Genomic DNA, 25,360 nt, shown 5'->3' on the forward strand with positions numbered 1-25,360 from the left:
CAGTAAATCCTAGATTTGTTAGGAACCATCTGAATCTATCTATCATCTATCTATCTATCTATATCTATCTATATCTATCTATCTATCTATCTATCTATCTATCTATCTATCATCTATCTCTATCATCTATCATCTATCTATGATCTATCATCTATCTATCTATCTATCTATCTATCTATCTATCTATCATCTATCTATCTATCTATATCTATCTATCTATCTCTATCTATCTATCATCTATCTATCTATTTTATCTATTTTTTTTTAATGTATTGCACTTCTATACTGTTCTTCATTGCTAGAAGCAATTCAAGATTGATATCTATTAAAAGTAAAGTTCATAACGCACAATTCACCCTGATGTTAAAAGTCCAACTGGCAACAAAAGCACAACAATGGTGTCAGTAGTACAGTACTTCATGGTGGACTTGGCTACACCTGGGACCATTCCACAGGGACAGGTTTATGTTTTGTGGGTATGGGATACTTCCCAATGACATCTGGAGCAAAGATGTTCATGAGAGAGCTGGCTCATCTGCATGCTAGTGTGCCTTCACCTACGTAGCTGAGTGCATGATCTAAGAGAGTGGTTGTAGTCTGATACTAGAGCAGGCAACAAGAGAAGTCCTGTCATGTCAGAGAGACTTACAGCACAGTCGAAGCAGTTGAAGGATGAGTGAAAGTAAGGCCGCGTTCCGAGCCCATACATTTTTATAAACATTTCGGACATAAAGAGCCCTAAGAAAATGAATTCTGCATAGTCTGAAACAAACAGAGAAATAGGGAGAGGTACAGGGTCAGAGCCAAACTCTTCCGTACGACAAAATGACCCACCCATCTGTTTCCACAGCACGAACCACCCCTCACTCAACCTTTAATGATCCCCCACTTTATTAAACAGAAGCAGCCTCTCTTGGTGTTCCCTAGATGAAAGAAGCCAAAATACATAGTAGTTATTGTTTGAAAAATTGCTAACACCTACTAGAGACCTAGAAGGATCCTATGGAGAACCTAAGCACAATAGACCAGGGGTGGGAAACTGCAAGCTCAGGGCCCAAAGCTGGCCTCTCTTTCTGGCCCTTGGGGCTTTTGCTTGGATGGAATGCATCCTTGAACTCTGATAATGCCTCTTGCTCACCTGAATGGGGAAGACAGAGAGGTGTTTGAGGGTGTATGGAAACTAGCCTACCGTAGAAAGGTAAAAATTGCATTTATTACTCCCTCCTTCCTGGCCCTGCCCACCATTGGCATGTGGACCTTGGAAGGATGCCTAGATTGCAGTGGGCAGCCTTCAGGCTGAAAAAGGTTCACCACCCCTGCTCTAGAACATGAAAGGTCCCTTACAGCACAATCCTATACAGGCTTACTGAAAAGTAAGTCCTGTTGAGCTCAATGAGACGTACTCCCAAGTAAGCATGCATAGCATAGGAGCCTTTGTTTACAATTTCCTTGCATCACAACAAGCTTAGATTTCTTTCTCATGAACTGAGAAACATCAGCAATTATCATCTGCTGTAACAATAAGTGCTGAGATAAAGAAATAGACCCCCTTCAGAATTATGATGCTCTTCCAGCCCAGCACAGGAAAGGACTCCTGGGGCGGCAGGGTAGGGACACACAACCTAGAAGGCATAAATGGTCTTAAAATAGTGATCAAACAGCAACCTTCCTGTCAGAATTAAAAAATATAATCCAGAAGTCATACGTCTTCATGACCTAGTTCTCATTGAGGTTGGTAAATTTGGGACTGGGCTGTATTCCTTCAGACTGCAGATGGGAGTCACATGACTGAATGCTCCTCCATACCGAAATTAAAATAAAGTAAAATCCTGTGAACGGAAGACTAAAAATGGGTTGTTTCCGCACTAATGCTCTTTATTGCTGCTGAGCATTGCTTTTCTTCAGTCTGTTGGTAAAGGTGGAACCAGATATAAAAGAGAGGTTCAACAATAATATGGTGATGTATTATACAGCAATTTCCTTCCCATAGCAGAGATCAAAGGATACCTTCTGAATTAAAATATATCTGAGTATAAATAAAAATAAATAAAACCAAACAACAATATCTAGGATTTGAAGTTAATACAGAGGCTAACTTTAAAAGAGAGTTTAATCACACGGACCTCATACAGAACCCATTATCACTGTCTTGTAACTGGCTATGCCTCTGATAAATGTCCATGGCTAAAGGAGGATGGGCCTATTATAGTAAAAACTGAACAACTCCTACTAGACAAGGATCAGGAGGGCTCCCCATGTAAAATGAAAGTACAGGGGCTCTAGTACTCACAGAGGAAGTCAGATAGCCACTCTGGCTGGTCGTAGTGTACTATAGCAACACACAAAGTGTTGAGAGCTACCAGACTGAGGACTGTCCAGTAAAAGGCCTGAGTTTTGACAATTCGACGAATATAGAAACGCAACCTCCGCTCCTTTTTGTGAAATAAAGTAGCGTTTTCCAGCTTGGCACTTTTGATGCTGGCTCGAGCAAAGGGTGAACCTGGCAAGAAGAGACAAAGATTAGAAAGAGAAAGGTCTTAGGGCATTTAACCTACCAAAACTGGCTCAACCCTGTGGTCTATCCAACCCAGTATCCTTTCTGTGGCAAGCACATAAAGCACATAAAGCACATAAAGTACCACAGGAAAGTCTCTGGCCCTGCACTAGGTAGATGTGGAATATATCTCATTGCCAGTAAGGTCTCATCTCGATCCTCAATAGGCATAACCAACTATAGCCCTCTATTAGGAAGAAGTCTTCTCATCTTTACAGAGCGTGGCCTCATCAGCTACATTTGTCCTGAAGAGGATCACCAGGTGCGCCTTCTTTGCTGCTCACAAGATATTTGATGCTGGTCATAGCCAAAGAACTTCTATTAAGCATGACAGCAAAGGCCTCCCTGGCCTGGTATGCTGCCGCCAACAATAGCCACACTTCTGAAGTAAACAGTGTACAAGAAACAATATGGTGGCCTGTCATTCACTGTTTGCCTTCCAAGCACTGTCCTATGCAATAGAAAGACTGACAAGATTCCACAGAAGGTGCTAGTGGTTGCAGACTTGCAATTAAGAATGCCGGTTGATACAGTAACTGCTGCTTGTTATAAGGAGCAGCACTAGAAATGTGATCGGGTCTCTGACAGAGCAGCAGCACTTGCATGTGCCCAAACACACATTTGTTGCAGTCTGCTAACATTTATATTTACTTAGTTATGTATTTTAAGCCTCCTCCTAGGGAATGGCCCTCACACTGTTCTTCTGCTACTGGACCAAGACCTGCTACCGGGCCATGCCCTGATCTTGGGTAAGTAGCAACAAAGATGGGCATCATACACATAGATGGTAACGAATTAGTAAGTAGGTCCCCAAATGTATGTCTGGATGAATGGTAGGCACCGAGTCTGAAATGGTAGGTGACTCTTGCACCTCACCCCACCCCACCTGCCTATTTGACCTACCCACTGAGGAGATGTCAGCCAGCGGGTCATCTGCTTCCTCTGGGTTCAGCAGATCTGTCTTGCTTTTCTTGATTGTGGCCCTCCGAAGAGCTCCAACAATAGGAACATCGCAAGAAAAACACACATTATCCTCAAGGTCCCTTGATTAGACTCATCAGAATCAAAAGATATTTATTTATTTTTACTTATTTTGTTTTAAGAATTTATAAACCACCTAATATAGAGAACCTAAGCCAGGGTGGTGATATTCAGACCCAGAGGCTGCCTATGGCTCTCTAGCCCTCTCTATCTGACCCTCGGGAATCTCCACATGCTGCACCAATCACCAGTCCTGCTTTGCCTCCTCCTCAAGCCCTTTTCCCTACCTGGAAAATGTCTTCATGGCTCTTGCTTGCTTGGAGGATGGAAAAATGGGGAGGAGGTATAGAAACCTCTGCTGTTGCATGTGGCTGGAATAAACTCTACTGTATAAAAAGAAGAGGCTCACTTATTGCGCCAGCTACCCCTGGCATTTGGCTAACATGGCTGCCCGTGTAGAAATGCAACCAACAGGTTGAGAAATGTTTCCCACTCCTGATCTAAGCAGTGAAAAGGGCACAGAGATCACCACAGGCTACCTCAGGCTGCCAACATTTTTGGGCCTGTTAACACAGTTGGAGTTTTGACAGAGTGCTGTGGGGACCAACCCCTCTGGCTATTTCTTTCCCACCTCCCTCTCTTGGTAAATCCCCATCCCCAGATGTGTGCATGTAGGCAGACTTTACTTTTCCATGAGATCTGGAAAAAAGTCAGATCCATTAGAATTAAAACAGACCTTCCTGAAATTGTATGATTTTACATGGGGTCCCCAAATAACCCATCATCAAACTAAAGCTTAGATTGGTGGTCTGCACAGTAAAGATCACTTTTCTGGTGCTTACCAGCACCACAGAAACACTGATCCAGGGCACAGATCCTCATGGACCCTCGTGATTTTTACATAGGCTGACACCAAGACTACTAACAAATCACAGAACACGTTTTGGGATACAGGTGTGGCCTATGATTTGATGGCAGTTTTGAGGGAATTACAATCAAGTGATGTACAAATTTTATGAAATATATACATACATTTAAAAATATGCTTGTCCATAACATTTAATGTATTGGATCCAGGTATCTTTGTGCCATGACACAGCTGGAAAGAATTGTATCCATTATTTTTATGGTTCAGCCAATGAAGCAGACATGATCTGTGACTTGATAGTGGCTTTAAGGAGGGGAACCTATGAGGAAAGTATGCAGTTTCAGGAAGACCTGTTTTATTGGATCCAGTGTGTGTGTGCACTCATAAGCGAGCACACATGCCTTCTCTCTCTCTCTGGCACCCAATTCTCTCTCTTCTCCCCTCCCTGTCTAGCAACTCGATTTTCCTCTCCCCAGTCTTCTAGTTTGTTCCCCTTTCCCTCCTGCCCTCTCCCTCTACATTTTGGATTAATCTGCTTTCTGTTCAGCAATCAGGCTCTGAACTGAACCTTGAACAAGCACTTCAAACTGAAAAAGAAAGGGGGAAAGAACACTAGCCTTTCTGCTCCCCCCTTCAGCTATATGTTCTTCTCAAGGATGGGAAAGGTAACCACTCTCTCCACCTCATGGTGAAGGAGATATGGAGTGAGAGCAAGTAAGATCTCAGAGGCTTTGTGGACACCAGCAAAATTTCAAGGACCTGTAGGCACCACATTGGTGACTCCATAGTTCATGCCCTTTCCCCACTCACCTAATTGGGAGCAAGTGGAAGCAAAGTAGACCGAACCACTTTCGATTCCCTGCTCACCTACTGAGGACCAACCTAGATGCTACATGTTAACGTTCTTTTTAAAAACCCTGACAGTCCTTTGTTTGTGGAAAAGTATATTTGAGAGGCAGTAATTCAGAGAGGTAAAAGCAAGGAGAGGAAGTTTAAACCATTTTTACACACAATTTCCCCCTCCAAATCACCCGCAACTATACCCTTAAGGAACTTTACATCCTGAAGGGTTACAGGGTAAACATGCATTTGGAGTGGGAAAATAGCAAGTAAGGAGAGAATTAACATTTATCCACACCTTCCCACCTGTAATTGCTCCTTCTTGAACCTGCTTTCCCATAAATAAAGCAGTCACAAAGATTTACAAACATGCACTTACAAGTAACATTTGGCCCTAATTTCATGACTGATCTAAAGTATGGCCCTAGCTCTCCAAGACCTTTAGTCTATCCACTTTACCACACCAGCAGAAAAAAACAGGTCCCTCTACTAGGGTAGAAGACCTTTCTACAATGATACCACCTGTTGGGATAAGCCAAAATTTTTGTATGATTTTCAGCTATTGTTTTCAGGCTCATGGCCCAGTTAACCACAGTTGCTGTATTTCCATTGCTTGAATGTAACAATCCTTATACAGTCCATAATCAAAGTAGATCAAGCCCACATCCCAATGTGACTGGTAGCATGCTGCTTCCCTCCTGCTCCCGCATAAAATAGTCTGTAGAAGACGGTGGCTTACCATCAAAGGGGTGACGAGGCTCTCCTTCTATATCATCTTCAGCCAGGATCACTTCTTCTAAGACAAATGTGCGAAATTAAACTATGGGCGGCATTAAGCTTTGCAGGAGGCAAGTGAGGCAAATGCATCAAAGAAGAGATGGGTAGCTCCAGAACATGTTTGGGCAGACAGTTGCCCTAAGAAACCCACCTCTCATGCAATGAAAAGGGAAGCCAAGTGAACAAACTAACTTGGGCAGGAACCTGTGAAAGGAAGGGCAGCTGTCTTATTTGGCCTTGGGGATGTTTTTACATACACCCGAATATGTATCACAGGAATTCTCAAAATGTCTCCCTATTATCCACATATTGTTTTTTTTAATACCACTCATGAAACTAAGGGGTGACCACCCACACGCTGCGCTGGTCAGTGCAAGGCAAATGGCAAGGGGTTACATACATTGACATCACTTCTCCATCTGTGCTGTGCTGTGAACAGTGCACACAACCTGAGATTTCTTACATCTGCTATGCAGAGACAAGAATTCTGCGGCAAGTTGTATATGGATAACTATGCACCCAAACAAAATCCTAGGAAGACATGTCATTTGCTGTCCACATTCAGTGCCCATCAGCACCCATCCTAGTGTGACATGCACCTTGGTCGCTGATTCTGTCACTAGACTCACAAAGTAGAAGCTCAGCTCAGTGCATTATATGCAGGAGATCAGTGATCAGGGTAACAATGTGGGGCTATGAATTTGATTGGTGAAGTACTGTTGGATAGGTAGTTTTCAACCCTTTTCTCCCACACCATTTCCATTCTTTAAATAACATCCTCAACTCTAGTGCAGCTATTAGCTACACAGAGGTGTACAGAAACACAGGCACAGATACTAAGCATGTCTCCCCGAACTTTCGAAGCCAAGAACAGCTTGGGGGAAGAATTTAGTTTGGGGAAGGGTGTGGGAGGAAAGGGTTAAACACTCCCTTCCTCAAGTGCTTTTCCCTTGATTGAATTAGCAGATCCAGACAAGTAAAAAACAAACACATTAAAAAGAGAAGACCCAGATCACGGACAATCACATCACAAATAGTCTGGCCCTTATTAGGGTTCATGAAGTCCTCTGATTCATCCACAATTACAGCAGTGATTAAAAGATACATAAAATTTGGCTTCTGTTTTCAGAGGCTTTCTGAACCAGATACTTCCAAGTAAAAATATTTATACTGAATTTATTTCCATTTTACCCTTATAACTAGTACATAATATTATAAGCAGTAAGTAATCAATATAAGCAACAAGCAGCAAGTTAAACTGATTTTATTAATTCACTGAAATTGAAATATTCAGCTGAAAGAGTCAAATATATTTTTCTCAGAACAAAACTTCAACAACCAACTCTTCAAGTTCACTCTCTAAGATCCCAAAAGCAAAACTACAAAACTGAGATGTTTCTTAAAAGCTGGAAACTTTTCGTGTATTGGACAAAATCACAATTTTATCTAACAAAAGCCTCATTCAGTGAAATAAGTGAATAGCAACTATTAACACAAAATCTCTCCCCCACTTATTTTTTATGGTAGGTCTGAAGCACTTTTTGATAAACTTCGTGTTCACACGTACACCAGCCCAGAGCCTGGCTTAACACACCAGTCAGTCTCTACTACAGAGACAGGCAAGATTGTGGGAGTTTCCCAAAAGGCAAAGCTGAGAAATCAGCAATTCCAAAACACTTGAGCTGAACTTGTAGTGTAGATTTTGTTGGTCATAAAGGTAGCAATGTGGAGAAGAAGAAGAACCTGGCTGTCACACTCAAACCAGAGGATAAAATCTTTAAGTCGGCTTCCAAGAGAAAAGCCAGGAAGTGCAGCAAATACCAGAAGAGGGCATGCGGGATTAAGAGGCATGGAGCAGTACTTGCCTGCTTTGGAGATCCACTCCATATAGCCATTGAGCTCCCGTTCAATCTGCTGCTGTCTTCTCAGCTTCAGAAATGCTCGCCGGTTCTCCACCCGCTCCCTTTCTTTGGCAAACTCCCTGTAGGTAAGAATGGGACAGATTGCTAGAGGTTCTCCATGACCCTGGCTGAATCACAAGAGGAACAAGAAGAGATAAGAAGAACCCTTCTGGATCAGACCAAAGGCCTATGTAGTCTAGACTTCTTTTCCCACAATGGCCAATCAGATGCATACCTGAAGGAATGTCTCCACTCCACATTGTATAGCTCAGACACTGAAATCCAGCTCAAAGGGCCTTCTGGCGGTTCCCTCACTGCGAGAAGTGAAGTTACAGAGAACTAGGCAGAGGGCCTTCTCAGTAGTGGCACCCACCTTGTGGAATGCCATCCCATCAGATGTGAAGGAGATACATAACTATGCAATTTTTAGAAGACACCTGAAGGCTGTTCTGTATAGGGAAGCTTTTAATGTTTGATGTTTTATTATGTTTTATATCTGTTGGAAGCCAACCAGAGTGACTTGGGCAACCCTGTCAGATGGGCAGGGTACAAATATAATAGTAGTAGTAGTAGTAGTAGTAGTAGTAGTAGTATAGTAACAACAACAAGGTCTCTGGAAGTCCACAAGCAAGATGTTTGTGCAACAGCACTCTCTTGTTTGTGATCCTCAGCAACTGATATTCAGAGACATATTGCCTTTGTTACTGGAAGTAGTACACTGTCATTATGACTACTAGCCACTGATAGCCTTATTCTCTGTAAAGAATGACACAGAAGAGAAACAAAATCAAGACACAGAGCTACACAAAATCAAGACACAGAGCTACACAAAATCAAGACACAGAGCTACACAGTGAGTGTTTGAAGATCAAAGGTAGAAATGAACCCTGTCATGGTGTTCAGTTGCTGTTAAACGTCATTTCATTTGCAGGGCTGAGAAAGGCAATTCCAAGCTCTGTCTAGGACAGGTGTGCTACATACTTACCCAGAAAGCACCCCCAGCACAAGGTTGAGCATAAAAAAGGATCCAATGATGATGAGGGGGATGAAGTATAGCCAGTTCCAAGCGCTCCCTGAGGCATCGTTACTCTGCAGGAGGAAGACAGAAAGGGTGAAGTTATAAGATGGTAACATAAAGGAACACATTTTGCATGGAAACCATTCAAACTAGGCCTTAAAGCAAGGCTCCTAAATCAATGCTTGGAAGGTAGCCTCATAATAAGTTGGCCCAACAACAGAGGAATGGGCAAGCTGGACCAAGTACTGTATGAGGTGTAAGAACAATCCACCTTGATGCTTCCTGAATTCTTAGGTACAGGTATCCCTCAGATGTAATCACAAGGAAATCTGGCTCATTCACAATGACTGCAACTGTTGTTCAGCCCGGACACTGAGATCCAGCGCCGAGGGCCTTCTGGTGGTCCCCTCATTGCGAGAAGTGAGGCTACAGGGAACCAGACAGAGGGCCTTCTCGGTAGTGGCGCCCGCCCTGTGGAACGCCCTCCCATCAGATGTCAAAGAGATAAACATATGCCTGACATTCAGAAGACATCTTAAGGCAGCCCTGTTTAGGGAAGTTTTTAATATGTAACGCTGTACTGTTTTTAACACTTGATTGGGAGCCGCCCAGAGTGGCTGGGGAAACTCAGCCAGATGGGCGGGGTATAAATAATAAATTATTATTATTATTATTATTATTATTATTATTATTATTATTATTACTCTAACTACCAATACTACCTCTAACTACCTCGACTGATAGTGATGTTGTTATTCAATAAACCTGTATCTTTGCAGATGAGCTAAATGGCCACTCTCCTCCCTGAGTACCTGTGCACTCACATGTACACATTAAGCCAGAGTTTGACATAGTGTAACATGAGACCCAAGCCACTGAGTCAGACCTTTGATCCATCAAGGTCAGTATTGTCTACACTAACTGGCAGAAGCTCTTGGGGGTTTCACGCAGGTGTCCTTCCCAGGCTTACCTGGCGTTTTAACCTGGGGCTTTCTGCATGCATGTCAGATGCTCTTCCACTGAGCTACGTCCCTTCCCCCTGGATTTACGTGTGAGTATAAGACGTAGGTTACAAGAAGCAGCCTTAAAATGAGGTAGTCCAGTGGTTGACCTACAGCAGAATTGTCAGCAATCAATGGTCTCAGGTTGAGGTCTTTAGAGATGCTAGGATTGAAGCTGGACCCTCATACACGAACAGCGCATACCTCAGCACTGATGTTGGAAGATAGGGTCCATAGCTCAATGACAAAGCATATGCTTTTCCTGTGATAGGTCCCAGGCTGGGCTAGGATATATCTATGCTTGAGTCTTTGGAGCGTGGCTGGCTAAGCCAAACTAGTAGGCACTTAAATAGATTGTAGGTTGTTATGCATATTGTTTTTTCTTCCCTAATTATAGGAGCAATTCTCACTGTAAAGACAACCTGCGGTGGAAGGGGATTATCTCTCCACTTCCCACTAAGATTGAAATAAAGATTCCATGCCATACTGTTGCCACTAATTGTGAGACTAGGAGCTTTAGGGGTGTGGGGAGGGGGAATCATTGGTGCAAATGGACTTTTCCCTAGTCCTTTAAGATACAATATATTTGGGGGAGGGAGAGGCAATGATCTCCATTCCAATCCCAGTAGTGGGGTGCAGATATAAGACTTCATTTCTCATGAACTGCCTTTACAGTAAGAATTGTGTCTCCCTTGCCCTTGTCCTTACTTAAGAAAACAAAATAAGCTACAGCCTACCATATGTTAATTGCACATCTAGTCTGGCCTTCAGAGTAGGCAGTAGAGACTAGTTGGACCAATGGTCTGATTCTGTATGAGACAATTTGTATGTCAAGGGGAAAGGCTCAAGAAATATTGCTTCTAGGCCCATTGCTCGGTTTCCATTAGAACAGGGTTTCCCAAAGTTGGGTCTACAGCTGTTGGGTCTCCAGCTCCCATTTCCCTAGCTACCAGGGCCAGTGGTCAGGGATGATGGGAGTTGTAGTCTAACAACAGCTGGAGACCCAACTTGGGAAAGCTCTGCATTAGACCATTGGGTTGTTACATTTCACGAGTATGTAAAAGACTGTAGCAGCAAAGATGATGGAAACAGGAAACTGGTGAACTTCTTGCAAAGGTGAACAAGCCACTTTTACATCTCAACAGAACTGGTGGCCCATAAAACATGTACTTTAAGTTAAGGTCTGTGCTAGAAAGTTCTTCCCTGTAACAACTGTAACCAGAACCTGGAAGTTGTGGCTTTCTGGGGTTTTTTGTCCTAGTTCCTAAACAAGACAACTTCCAGAACCAGGATTCTTCTTTCATCTGTTAAGGCAAGTACAGAAATGAGTCTTCTTTGGACCTTCTCTGTCTTACTGACACCATCAACAGAAACTATTTGGTCCTTGCTCCATGCCCTGCTATCAAATGCCTCCTGCAATAGAATACCAGCCATGTTTTGCTTGTATGCAGATAGTTCTCCAACAGAAAGTAGCTTGCCTCTCCTCTGTACCTTGAAAGCCAACATTAGCAACGGGTCACAGGTTTGCCCCAAGGAATGTGCTAATGGAACGGACCCTTTTGTGAAGCCTGGCTCCTCGGCAGCGGCTGTAGGGCACTAGAAGTAGGAGCTTTGTATGGATTGCATTTTTGTGAGCCACTAACAACTCCTTGTCCCCATTTCTCCCTTCTAACTATAGGTTGAGGAACAAAAAGATATTGTGCAACTGTGGCAGCTGGTGAACCCCAGCCTTCAAGAGCGCACTGAACAGCCAGGTGACTTAGCACATAAAGGACTCCACAGTCACTTGAGAGGCTTCTATGTCTAACCATATTCTTCCCACACAAATATCTGACACAATTGTTGACTCACGACAGGTGCAAGAACAATCTAAACCTCACACAGTTTCTACCTCATCACTTACACTGGAGCTCTCTGAGGTGAACAGTGTTAAAAATAGTAAGATTTAGCATTTATTTAGGGCTTCTGAGAATCCCAAGCACACTATATTTCTTATCTTAGTTATCTGGGGCAGATGGGGGGGTGGATGTGAAAGAATGCTCAGTATTATCCTCATAACTGCAAATGGGTGGGTGGGTAAGGAGTAGGACCAAGACGTCAAGAAATCATGTGGATCATGCGCACAGTGAAAACTCAGTTCACATCCTGGGCTTATCTGCATGGTCAAGAACTAAAGGTTGTTATCTCAAGGGTTGCTATTTTGAGGTTATTCATACCCTCTTGTTGCTGATTATCTTGCATCATTCATATGCCTCTGCTTTCTTTTTTAAAAAAGTGAAACTGTGAACTTCACATCTGCCATAATCTACCCAGCTATTGTTTACATGACAACTTGTCCTGGGATGAAAGAATAACTTGTTGATGCATATGATAGTATCAGGTCACAGAGCAAGTTTAGGGCAGATGTCTTCAACCTGGTGCCTTCCAGGAGTTTTGGAGCCCCAGCTAGCATGACTATTTAAAAGGTATGATAGGAGTTATAATCTAAAACATTTGAATAGCCCAAGGTTGGAAAAAGCTGGTTTAGGGGGTTATCTATCGGAGTATTTCTGTAGACAGCTCCTCTGTTAATAATCAACCTCTGGTTTGGGGTGAAGTACTTCCCAGAGGATCTAAATTTAGTAGAGGAGCTGAAGCACACTAAAATGGCCTCTGCACAGATTCATGTATTAATTCAAATGCATGAATTTTTTCTAAGGAAGCCCAGGACCAAAATGCTTGCCTTAGGGCACTGTAGAATTCCTCCTTCTGCATTTTATATCATATATTTGTTTTACTATTTTAAAATTGTAAACCCCCTTCACAGAAAGGTGGTAGATAAATGCAACAAACCAACCAACAAACCATTATATCTGCCTAACATTTATTTTGTGCAACCCGTACAGCACATAGGCGACAATTACCGGCATTCACATTTATTTTGAGCTTGTGGAGAAGGCAAACTCATTGGGTTCAACTTGGTTCTACATCAATGATAACTCTATTGATTCATTGTGCGAGAACTCTGTAGACTTATCCAGACAATTAAGATATGTGTACCCTAACTGCATATTGTAGGAACTTCATGATCACGGTTGCCTGTGCTTCATTTTTTAAGTTCATAGCAGCTGGGAAGGGGATCTAATCAGGACTGAAGGTGCAGGGCAGGATGATGACTCTTTCTCCCCTGTACTGTTTTCTTGATTTAAATTACCCCTCAAAGGTGCTATTTGCCCCTTGGGGAAAATACTGAGGTTTCCAACGGATGCTTTTGATGTTCATGAAGCCACATTCTAGAAGGTGATCCAATTTGCAATGATACAACCCTTGCTGGTAATAAAAATCTAACATCCCCCAAACACCAGGAAAATAATACAGTATCCCAGCAACAGAAGTACTGCTTGGAACAAATGTGAAGTATTGCCTTCAACAAAAAAGTGGAAATTGTGTTTCTATTGCCCAGGAATACCTTCATCAGAATAAGCGGCATGCAGCTGTTCAGCAGGACACAAGTGAAATCACCCTAAGGGCCATTGTTGTATTTTTTACTAACTTTTATTTACAAACTGTTTCACTATAAAGGTAAAGGTACCCCTGCCCGTACGGGCCAGTCTTGACAGACTCTAGGGTTGTACGCCCATCTCACTCAAAGAGGCCGGGGGCCAGCGCTGTCCGAAGACACTTCTGGGTCACATGGCCAGCATGACAACGCTGCTCTGGCGAGCCAGAGCCACACACGGAAACGCCGTTTACCTTCCCGCTAGTAAGCGGTCCCTATTTATCTACTTGCACCCGAGAGTGCTTTCGAACTGCTAGGTTGGCAGACGCTGGGACCGAACAACGGGAGCGCATCCCGCTGTGGGGATTCGAACCGCCGACCTTTCGATCGGCAAGCCCTAGGTGCTGAGGCTTTAACCCACAGCGCCACCCGCGTCCCTTTTTCACTATAATAACCACAAAAAACAAATTTTGCCACCATTTTATGTAGGGTTTTCTATTCTCACATCAAACCTCCCTTTTTCTCTGAACCCCACAACAATATCTTCTCTCTTAACACTACTGTGGGCATCTTTTTCTCTCTCTTTCCACTCCACAGCACTTTCTCTTTGCACCCCATACCAATGCACATGTTCTCTTCTTGGTCTGCACTCCATCTCTCAGTTACCCCTTCTTTTTCAGTTTCCTACCCACAAATCACTCCACACTTCCACCTCACCACTGTCCCCCTTTCCTCACTCCATAGGTCTCTCGACACAACATGCTTTTTCATCCAATAGTGGTCTCTCTTCTTTTCCCACAACCACAGGTTGGTCTGCCCACCCCATGTTTTTCTGCTTACCTCTCCACAGATCTCTCTGCACTTCCATTTCTCAATCCTCCCTATGCCCTTCTTCCATCTCTAATTTTGTTCTGTTCCTGTCATCAGTCCCTGCATCCCCCCCAATCTACTGTTCACTGAGTTCCGTAGCAAAAGCACAGAAATAATTCACTCTCCCAGAAATTCATATGCCGAGAAGGCATGTCAGACAGAATAGGTGACCCATGTAGCATGAATGGCTGCTACAGGCTAGAAAAGCTGGTGCCATTATGCAGTTGTAAAGATGCAGGCATTATCTCACCCCCTGATTGGCTTCAGCAAGTGTTAGATGTTCCCGTATAGATGTGGGAAAGGGATGCAAACAATGGGTGTGTATTATGCCCCAAGGTGCCACAAATAGGCAGACAGGTCTGTTGTAAAGGCACATAGTCCATTGGCACAGTCCAGCTCATCAATAGCCACAGGGGCCCAATGAATTATCTCCCTGAGAGAAGATGCCCTCTACTATATTTTCTCTTGACTTCACTTCCCAAAATATTAAAATACTGTTTGCTAGTATAATACAAGTGTTTCAATGGCAGTAGAATGTTACCAATTATTCTAAGAACTTCTTCCTATCTAATTGCTTTCCTTTCCCATGATTACTCAATGCGTATATGAGCTGACCCCATGTACAGATTGGTTCCATCTGACAATGGGTTTGGGAGAGACAGAGAAAGTCAGGCGGTCTGAGCCATGGCTGTCCTGGTGTTGTTAGATTCCCAACTTCCATCAGTCCCAGCCAGCATAGCTAATAGTCAAGAATGATAGAAGCTGTAGTTCATCAACATCTAGAGCAGAGCTTTCCAAACTTTTCATGCTGGTGACACACTTTTTAGACATGTATCATTTTGTGACACAGTAATTCAGTTTTACTAGCAAACTGGAGGTTAATTCACCCCTTTCCAGCCCCTGGAGGAGCGTGGGGGAGCGTTTGCATGAGACACCTACACACTAACATGTTATGACACGCAGTCTGGAAAGCTCCGATCTAGAGGGCTGCAGGTTGCCCATCCTTGGAATAAGTCATCAAAGGGGTCATAATCAATTATATGTTGATTGCTGTTTTAACTGTTGATTATCTCTATACTGTATTCTACTCTTTTATTGTGGTATAAGGTAGCTTAGGACTTTTTGTGAAGGGTGGGTAATAAACACACCAAATAAAAAATTAAATAAATAACCTGATGCTGCATTCATCAAGTAAATAGCTCAGTCCACAGACCATGAGACTCTTAATTTCGGGCTTGTGGGTTTGAGTCCCATGTTGGGCAAACGATTCCCGCACTGCAGGGGGTTGGACTAGATGACCGCCACGGTCCCTTCCAACTCTACAATTCTATGATTCTGTGGTTGTGTGAACTGGAACTAGGAAAGAAAGAGAATCACTGATGCCCTATTCTTTCTTGGAAACAGTTATATGCATAAACTCCAGCCATGTTACATTTTTAGAGAGCCTACAGGGAGAAGGAACACAACCGCTTTCAAAAATCTTATAGGAGACCTACATGGGGGTTGGGGGTGGGAAGGCACAGGAGAGTAATGAAACCAATTTGGGTAGAAAGAAACTAGTTTCCTTTCCCAAGAGGCTAGGAATGAAAAGATGTGCTGGTTAGTTATCCAGGGCACCTTCAGAAACGCACAGGACACAGAGAAAAGAGGACAAGGTGGGCACAGGAAAGTGATCTGAGAACATGGAGGGAAAGTACTATAGCAGAAAGCCATTGAAGTGGATGTTTCTTCTTTAAATATGCAATTTAAACAGAGCCTCACCATCTCCACCCCACAGACTACAAAAAGCGGAAGCTCCCCCTTCCCCCCCAAATCATTTATTTGCTCTTCTGATTGTTATATCAGCACGAGCATTTCCGCTTGCCAGACAAAACAACCCTCCTCTCCTCCCCTTATGTGCTGTTCTGAGGGTTCACCTTACTCTTCAAAAAGGATTTGGGAGAGGTGTGTGTTGGGAAGAGATGGGGAACGCCCCGATGTTGGCTTCCACTTAATGTACTGTGTTAGCTGAATCTGGGCCATAGGATCTACCAGGTCAGTATGATGAGAAGGAATTCCACTAGATGGTGCATAACTGTGGAACTCACTTCTGTTGAAAACTCCAGCTCTGCTCAATGGGGCTTACTCTCAGGTAAACATGCAGCTGGGGGAGAAGGGGGAAGAGGCTGGAGAAAGAACTGTGAGTGGAAGGGTATCCTTCCCCCAACCCCCTTGGAAACTCACCAAACCTACTGCACCAGTTATGTTAGGGCATTTTGTGATTTTATAATTTATGTGACTTTGTGCTCAGTTCAAGCTTTTTACATGGCCTTTTATGTACTGTGGTAATTTATGTATTGTGACTTTGCTGTTGTTTTTATTGATTATAGTTTAGGAATGATTTGTTGTAATGGTTGATAGTGAATTTCTGTTGAATTATTATTTACTGATATTTCGAGAGTTTATTGTATAATATATTCTAAGTGAAGGGTCGTTCCTTGGATCCCGAGCGCCTTGCGAGTCAAACGTTTTGGCTCCCGAATGCCGCAAACCTGGAAGTGAGTGTTCCAGTTTGCAAACATTCTTTGGAACCCGAACATCCAATGCAACTTCCACTGCAGGAGCTTCCTGCAGCCAACTGGAAGCAGCACATTGGTTTCCGAACGTTTTGGAAGTTGAACAGATTCCCAGAACGGATTCAGTTCGACTTCCGAGGTACCACTGTATTACTTTATTTTTTTATAAGTTTTTATTTTAAGTCATTTTTAAAATGACTTACTTGTATTGAATTAGACTGTTATAAGGATGTGTGATCTTTGTTGTGTATTTTGTTGTTTCTTCAGATTGCAAAGTGGCTTGTTTATAGCGATATAGAAAGGGAGTATACAAATTAAAAAGTGAAATGAAGAAATGCAGCGTAAACACCTGAAGCAGCGTTGGGCTTATTTATTTAATAAATTTCTACTGCATCTTTCTCCATCACAAGGAGATCCAAGGGTGGGTCACATAATAAAATCAAAATATGTTATAAATGTTATAAATAACCATCACCTCTCACATAAATTTCCAATGAATACTTGAATACTCCTGCAACAAGACAACTAGTATTGGCTGCATCTCCCTAAAACCTCTCCCTGCCAAAAGCTTGGACAAAGGGATGAGTTTTTAACTGCTGCCTAAAAGCAAATAAAGTTAGTGCCAGACTTGCAGTTAGCACTGGAATACTGGCAGTGTTTGTGCATGTGCTGCATTAACTGCAGGATCATAAAATCTTGTTATGCAGAATTAAAAATATTTAGCACAGGTGACTCGCAACTTAAGCACATTTAACCTGTGTGCATTCAGCTTTACATGCTTGGCAAATTTAATTGAAAAGGGGTCGGAAAGGGGGCAGGCAACAAGGGGGGAAAATCTTTGAACCCAATGTGTTTTGGACTATATGTGATTTTGGCTTTAAGCAATATCCCCAGAACATAACCCCAGCATAAGTTGAGAGTAGTTTGTAATTACTTTATCTATCGTGCTTTTTGTAAAGAATGGGAGAGGGACAATTTTGTACCCTGCTTCTCTGCCTTTTTAATTTTATTTTTAGGCTAAAGCCAAGTGAAAATCTAAATAATAAAACTCGAACTAAATTGTGAGGATAGACTGATCCAGGAAATCATCAAGGCCAAATGATCCACATGCCACACAAGCACAGATGATTAATCAGCGTAATCCAGCTCATTGTGAAAAGACTTCTCGAGAAATCAGAAGTGAGTGCAGCAACAGATTCTTGCAGAACAGACAGCTCCAGCGGACTTAAGCATATATCGTGGATCTTCTCCACTGCTTGGCTTTTTCAAAGATCTCTATCAAATCAAAGCTGCTGAGAAAGGTCATGCCAATCTATAATTTGAAAGTGCTCTCTCTTTTTCGCTTCTCATTTCCCTAGCATGCATCTTCCTCTTTCAGGCCCCTGTAGACTGTGCTGTTTTGATTCTTAAAGTGATTTTTTTATTGCTGGCTGAGACTGCCAGTTTGGATTTAATTCACCTCAATCAGTCTGCCTTTCCCCCATCGCACACCCAGTGCCCCTCCTCCAATAGTAGGGTGGTCTTCATTTTGGGGGATAACAGGACATAAAGCTTTTACTCCACTTCTTTCTAACAAAAGTGACAGACTCCTGGTAGTATGTAGTTGCTCTAAGAGTGAGCAATTGTGCAAATCAAATCAGGGTCTGAAAGGAGAATGGACCGACTTTTCAAATTTCTCCTCTTCCTGGTAACCAAAGCTTAAGGTGCAGTTGCCACCCTCTAGGGCAGGCCTGAACAACTTGTGACCCACCAAACCAAAGGCAGCCCACCAGCCATGTTCTGGGGCCTGCCAGTTGCTTGACAGCCCCACTCCATATCTGCATTCCTGGGCAGGCAGCAATAACAGCCATAGTGTGCTGCTTGCCTTTGAGGAGTTAACACTCACTGCTTAGTTTTCCCATTTCTAACTAGAACCACACACCCATGTCTGTCAAACATTTAGTGCGCACACACTAACATGGAGGCATTTAGCAAATTTGTTCACTGAAATTCACTCCCAGGGTTCCAATAAATAGTTCCATGAATACTGGTGCAAAGTGCAGTCTCCTCATCCCAGTGCTGTCTTGGAGGGATTCATGGCCACTGACTCACAGAGCATTGCTGGCTGCCACAAATTCTCTTGGAAGCCAGTGGGGAATATAGTGAGAGACAATCCTGGGACAGCGAGCTCTGCTGTCTGCATTAGCTTGATTAGCTCATGGAACAGAGTGTGAATTCCATGGGCAGAGCACTTCCCAGTCTCAAGCTGTTTGGGAAACTTGATACAAAGAATTCCATCTGATGGTAATCCTACTCAAAGTAGATCCACTGACTAACTTCAGTCCATTGATTTCAATGGGCCAACAATCTGAGTAGGTCTAGCATTAGAGTGGCTGGGGAAACCCAGCCAGATGGGTGGGGTATGTATGTATGATGTATGTATGTATGTATGTATAAATAAATAAAATAATTATCACCATCATCATTATCATCATCATCATTATTATTATTACAACCCGTAGTTCCCTAATACGGCTACTTCTGAGAAAGTGGGCAAGCCAGGTGACTTGCGCATGACCCCCAAAAACGGGTGTCTTTTGGTCCAACGCTTTGGCATGAGCCAACTGATTTGTGTGAGAGTGAGACCAAAAAAGAGGGTCTTTTGGTCTGAGATCCAATCAGAAGCTGCAATTGCTTCTGGGTTGTTCCGCTCAAATTGGGATGGTTTAGGGGTACACTGCTAAAATACCACCAGACAAACAACACAGGCAACCTGCTGCAGATGTTGCCTAGCACAACTGAAAAGGTTACAGCACAGCAGAAACTTTATGCAGTCATGAATGCCCAATGCTTAGAAAAATGAAAGAGACTATTGAAACATTAACATTTTACGTGCTGGAAAACCCCCCTGCCTGAAAGGCAAAGTAAGTGAAGAATACTGAGGGCTAAGCTGTGCATTTAGCTATGCATCTGTACATTTAATTGCATGCTTATTCAGGGGTTTTGCTTTTTACACAAATTACCAGTATGAGGCCTTTCAACTAGGATCCTAACATAGTAGGGAGGGTTTTAACTATTTACCCTCTTGTGTGGTCCAGATCTGGACTGCGGCTCCTATGCCTACAACCAGAGGGTGGGAGATACCTCTTGTTCATGGTGGCTTTTTTTGTACAGTGGTACCTCGGGTTAAGTACTTAATTCGTTCCGGAGCTCCGTTCTCAACCTGAAACTGCTCTTAACCTGAAGCACTACTTTAGCTAATGGGGCCTCCTGCTGCTGTCGCGCTGCCGGAGCACAATTTCTGTTCTCATCCTGAAGCAAAGTTCTTAACCTGAAGCACTATTTCTGGGTTAGCGGAGTCTGTAACCTGAAGTGTATGTGACCTGAAGCGTATGTAACCCGAGGTACCACTGTAGTGCAAAACTGCAGCTGTGGGGAGTCTGATTCCAATCAGGTTTATAGCTGGGGTGGTCTACCCCCTCAATACTACGCTCCTGATCTGTATCTGAGGACCTGCCCTGCCAATTTGTGGAAAAACAAAACCCTGCACTTAAAGGCTAGATGGGTCAGACTTGGTTTAAGGCAGTTTCCTGTGGTTTTAACAGCCCCTCAGGTTCTTTCAAGTACAAACTGCTGTGGATTTAATTAGCCAAGATATCTGGCTGGTACTGCTCTCCTGCTGTCTCATAGGAAAAATAGACACAGACATCACATCTTCTTTCATATTACAACATGTGAATGTCTGTCGTCCCAAATTCTATGGCTGCGCCGAATTATCAACAACACTAGCAAACATACATTATTGCTAATATTTTCCCATTTCTAGCCAGACATAGTTGCTGTACAAAAAACATCCCCCCCCCCCCAAAAAAAAATACCACAGACCCTGCCCACAGGTTTAGTCTAATAGCCACAATATAAAATGGGAAAAAGAGACAGGGAAGAAGAAGAAGAAGAAGAAGAAGAAGAAGAAGAAGAAGAAGAAGAAGAAGAAGAAGAAGAAAGCAAATGTGGGAGAGCCAATTCTTATATACAATTCTATTATTGTTGCTCTAATGACCAGGTGGAATGGCTAATGAAGAGATAGTTCTGGGAAGTGAGGAGCCAAATGGCAATTGGGCCTGGCTAAGCCAATGAAGTGGGGCCAATTTGTCTTCTCCAGAGGCAGCCAAGTGAAATGACGACTAACAGATGACAACCCTGGGAGAGGAAGAGCTACATGGCAGCTGGTCCTAGTGAAGCCGTTGTAGTAGGCTTTGCTGTTTCAACTGCTCCTCTGATGCAGCCAGATAGAATAAAAACAAACACGTGCCATTTTTACAGGGAGCCTGCTGTAGAGATGCACTCACCGCAGTTAGAGCTAAACACCATCTTCTCCCAGGACTGAGCTTAGGGGGAAACTGTTCTTCCAGTTTGCTGCAGAAGCACAGTAATGACTGATGGAGCTTTATGTCAATCAAAAAGCCACCTCTCAGAGCAGCAGTACAAGACTGTGAATACACTCTGTGAAAGCCTTTTCTTTAAAAACTTGAAAACAAAGAAATCAAGAACCGGATGCACATGCTTGAGATTTAAGTAGAATGCCTGAATGAAGCCTGGTGGGGGAGAGGGGCAAAGGAGTAACAACAACCGGCTTCAGTTTGGATACTGCATGCGCCTCCTTTGAGAAGTGAAGGCAGGGAAGAAGCAGAGCTCACCCTGCAATAGAAAAAACTGTCCCATTCCTATGTGCAGGTACACCTGTATGCAACCTTAAAAGTACTGAACCCTGCTGCAGGCATCTCATGCACATTCACCTTCCATAGCAAAACTACGTCTTCCAGGAGAGCACGGTAGTGTGGCAGCAATAACACTCATATATTTGCAGTATATATATATATATATATATATATAAAGGTAAGAGGCAAAATGAAATATCCACATGCATTCTAAGTGGGAAAGGGATAGAGAGTCTATAGTTCACTGCTATTGCAAGTGCATTATCCAAACTGAATTAGGATCTAAGGGAGGACTGTGAGTATAACTGAATGAACACGTGTCTCTCTAAAAAAAAACAAAAAACCCTATGATTTCTAGTTTGATGACCCACAAGGCAAAAAGGAAAAGAATAGCATACATATTGCTCATCTGTGCTTTTGAAAAGAGGGCAGGTAGGAGGGGATGATTCATGGGGTTCAAACTTTTTAGTGTTAGCAACATACTAAAATGGTAGTAGATGATACATTAATTTACAAGAAAGTCTTGTTTCCAATATAGGAATGCCTCAAAGAGAGACCTGTCTCTAATGCACATCTTATGCCCCAAACTTACCTTTGGGTGCTTCTTGTGGGACATGGAAATTAAATTTCTTTTGGCACATCCCTCCCAAGGTCTGGTTCAATGCGATAAAATGGTTCTGAGGCAGTAAGCTACTGAATACTAGTTACTGAGAGAGCACAAACAGGGAAGGCTGTCACTTTCATGACCTGTTTGTGGTTTTGCCAGAGGCACCTGGCTGACTTCTCCTGAAAACAGGATACTGGACTGGGCGGACCTTAATTCTGAACCTGCAGAGATCTTCTTATGTTCTTAGGACTACACCTAGACAGCTATAGGTTTATGAGGAGCTATTTTCCCAACTACCATATCATACTAAAAAACAACCAATGACTTTGCCTTTTCCGGAATTCCTCGCTCTGTGACACTGGCTTCTCCTACTCCCAATATAGTTTGAGGGTCAATTTCAGATGTTTTACAGAGCTTTAACTATTTAGATTGAGGTGTATGGGAGCATTCAAATCTAATTTCTCACTCAACTTTATTTTGCTGTAGAAAGAGTCTTATATCCACTCCTGTCACCTATCAGTTACTTGGTCCCTGCATCACCTCCTCATTTTTAAATGGTTTGCTCATGGGATATGTAATCTTGGGGGGGGGGGGGATAGAAAGAAGTGCTGTGTTTACATACATGATCCAGTGACTAATATTAACAGTATTATTGTAGCTTCAGGAATTGCATCTTGTGATCATAAGAAACATTCAACAATAACTATTACTCCTTACTCAGAATTTAACAAGTGACATTCAGTTCTGGGGCAATGAGTTTTGCAGTCAAAATGGGGATGTATTTGTTTTAACCACACATTATGTGAGAGAGTACCACCAACATATCATAATGGTGCCCCCACAGCTGGTCCTTTGGTACTATCCATAATCAACTTCAGTAAACAAGAACTGTGTCTGACTCCTGGCTCTCTTCCCTTTCCCCAGAGATTTTAAAATCTGTGCTCATCTTCCTGGCTTCTTGACCTCACCACTCCTCACGCTTCTTGAAACACAAACTCAACATGCCCAGTCTCATCAATTGCCATTTACATGGCTGATCAATGCTCTCTCCATTACAGTGATCCACCCTCCCTGGCTACCAGCCAGTTTCCCTCCCTCTCCATGTCTCACCCATCCTTCACCTTTTGCCAACTCTGCTCTTTCCTTTTAAAAGACTTCTACAACCAACACTGCAACCAGGCATCGCTTCTCTCCTGCTAATATTCTTTGTTTCTCCTAAACCTCTATAAGGTCTACCCAAGGTCTACCAGTGCACAACCCTAGATCACCTGGCTTCTGCATCCTCTCACATACCAGAGTAGCCTTCTGCTTCTGGAGACAGACATCTACAGTAGCTGTACAAAACCAGGATTATATTAGACAAGTTACACCACTAGCATCTGAATTTAAAAGGGCAAATATTATCAACTGGGGGGATCAGCAATGCCATTTCTTATGCAAAACCCTCTGCTGTTGCTTGGACTGCAAAACTAGACTGAAGCAAACCTGCCTCCTCCTTCTATGTTCCCACTCAGAGGCCATGAAACAAGGGGGACAAATTCTGAAATTCACTGGTGCTCTTCAGGCTAGCAGCTGCCGTTTTTATTTTCCTGTGATGCCCCAGAATTACACTACATCATGATGTAGAGTCATTTCAAGTGACATTGCAGGGAAAATGACAAATCTTCACTGGTGGCTACCATTAAAGTGTGAGAGGCCATCAAACTTTTTCACCTTACAGTTGAGAGTTCTCTTTTTCAGATGCTCATCTTACATTTTCATCCTTTGTCTAATCCCTGCGCAGAGCCCAGAACTGTTGATAACAATCTCAGCCTTGAGTTCAGAGTCAAAGAAGGATGGGCTGGCTTTTTATGGGGTTGCTGTACCACCAGCTGGGATGCTAGAATGGGTTCTGGACACTGAAGCTAGTGGTTAGGAGTCTGTGCAGCCACCTGAACAGGGATGGAGGAGAATTTCCGTATGTTCCACAATTTGGAGCCACCTTTCCAAGTATGCATCCAACAGATCATGATCAGATCAGAATGTAGATATGCAGATTAATTTGCATGTCTACAATTCTTTCTGAGCATGGTCTGCTCCTACTCATGTATTTGCTGCTGTTTTTTCTTTTTTACAAGGTGGTCTGAGTGCTTTCAGGCTCTTTCCCTCATTTTTTTCTAGCTGTTTGGAGCTATCTAGGACAGGCAGTCCTTGCTGTGCTCATCTAAATGTTTTAGGTAAGTGGCAGTACATTATGACATGCCACCATGGCTACCCCATGTTCCTATAAGGCTCCCCTGCAGAAGTAAACTCGCCCAAAATGGGTGCATCTCATCTCGTTTCAATTCAATTCAGATTCTTTTGCTTCTTATTACAGAGTCTGCTGCTATGGAATAAAGGTTCCTGTTGCTATTCTGGAATCAGGTGTGCTTGTTGTGACTCACGGAAGTTATCAGTCTCCTGTGCTCTGCAGCCTGGCTTTAGAAGACTTAGAACTGTACCTCCAGCAAAAAATGTATGTTACCTCTTTGGCTTTTATGTTTTGAATTCCAAATGATCTTATTTCCTAATGACAGGCAGACCAATCCTAACAGGAGGCCTCCTAAATTGCTCCAAGGATTCAGGAATCCCTGTGGCTTTAGGATTAATTCCTCTTCCCCATGTTGGTTCAGCTGTGACACTTGTGCCTTATCCACACAACCAGCCACCAGCTGTACTCAACGCTAAAGAGGAGAAAATAAGGGACTGGGACTGGCATTTACTGACCTCAATTCAAGGTCTGGAATATAATTTGGGTGTGTGAGAGAGACTGTGCTGCACCTAATGCAATCGAACTATCCTCAGTAATTGCACCATTTTGCCTGTGTGACCTCTTAAATCTCCACAACAGATACTGAGAAATCTCCACCACCACTGTCCCATGTATCATTAATTATGTTATGAAACCTAGTTTGAATGGTCAGAGGGCAGCCAGTGGGAAGATCTGTTTTCTCCATTAAAATCTCCCAGTTCTGATCAGCATAATTATGGTATTTCCCAATGGGATAGAATTGTTACAGCTCAATGTGGATTCTGTGCATCTGAGACTGCGACTAAGGTGCCAGATTCAGTCTAGATCAGGGCTGGGGAACGTTTTTAAGCCCCAAGGGCCATATTCCTTAATGGGCAACCTTCCAAGGGCCACAGACCAGTGATGTGTGGGGCCAGAGGCAAAAATGGGTGGAACAACAAATA

General features: G+C 43.0%; 1 protein-coding gene across 12 annotated transcripts in view; it reads right to left on the minus strand.

Annotated features, from left to right (window-relative positions):
• Positions 1-25,360, minus strand: part of CACNA1A (calcium voltage-gated channel subunit alpha1 A) — a 253,359-nt gene that overhangs the window by 106,898 nt on the left and 121,101 nt on the right. For 8 of the 12 annotated variants that reach the window (XM_083430670.1, XM_083430671.1, XM_083430672.1 and 5 more), the window contains 6 exons: positions 8,907-9,010; positions 7,886-8,001; positions 5,983-6,039; positions 3,458-3,553; positions 2,291-2,500; positions 650-762 (listed from right to left, as the gene is read on the minus strand). In XM_083430670.1, the coding sequence (XP_083286796.1) occupies positions 650-762; positions 2,291-2,500; positions 3,458-3,553; positions 5,983-6,039; positions 7,886-8,001; positions 8,907-9,010 (696 nt within the window). The remainder of the gene's footprint in view (positions 1-649; positions 763-2,290; positions 2,501-3,457; positions 3,554-5,982; positions 6,040-7,885; positions 8,002-8,906; positions 9,011-25,360) is intronic. The other 4 variants (XM_083430666.1, XM_083430667.1, XM_083430668.1 and 1 more) reach the window with 3 other exon arrangements.

The sequence above is a fragment of the Podarcis tiliguerta genome (genome assembly GCF_965153285.1).
Source record: "Podarcis tiliguerta genome assembly, chromosome: 2".
In the NCBI taxonomy this organism is placed as follows: Eukaryota; Metazoa; Chordata; class Lepidosauria; order Squamata; family Lacertidae; genus Podarcis; species Podarcis tiliguerta.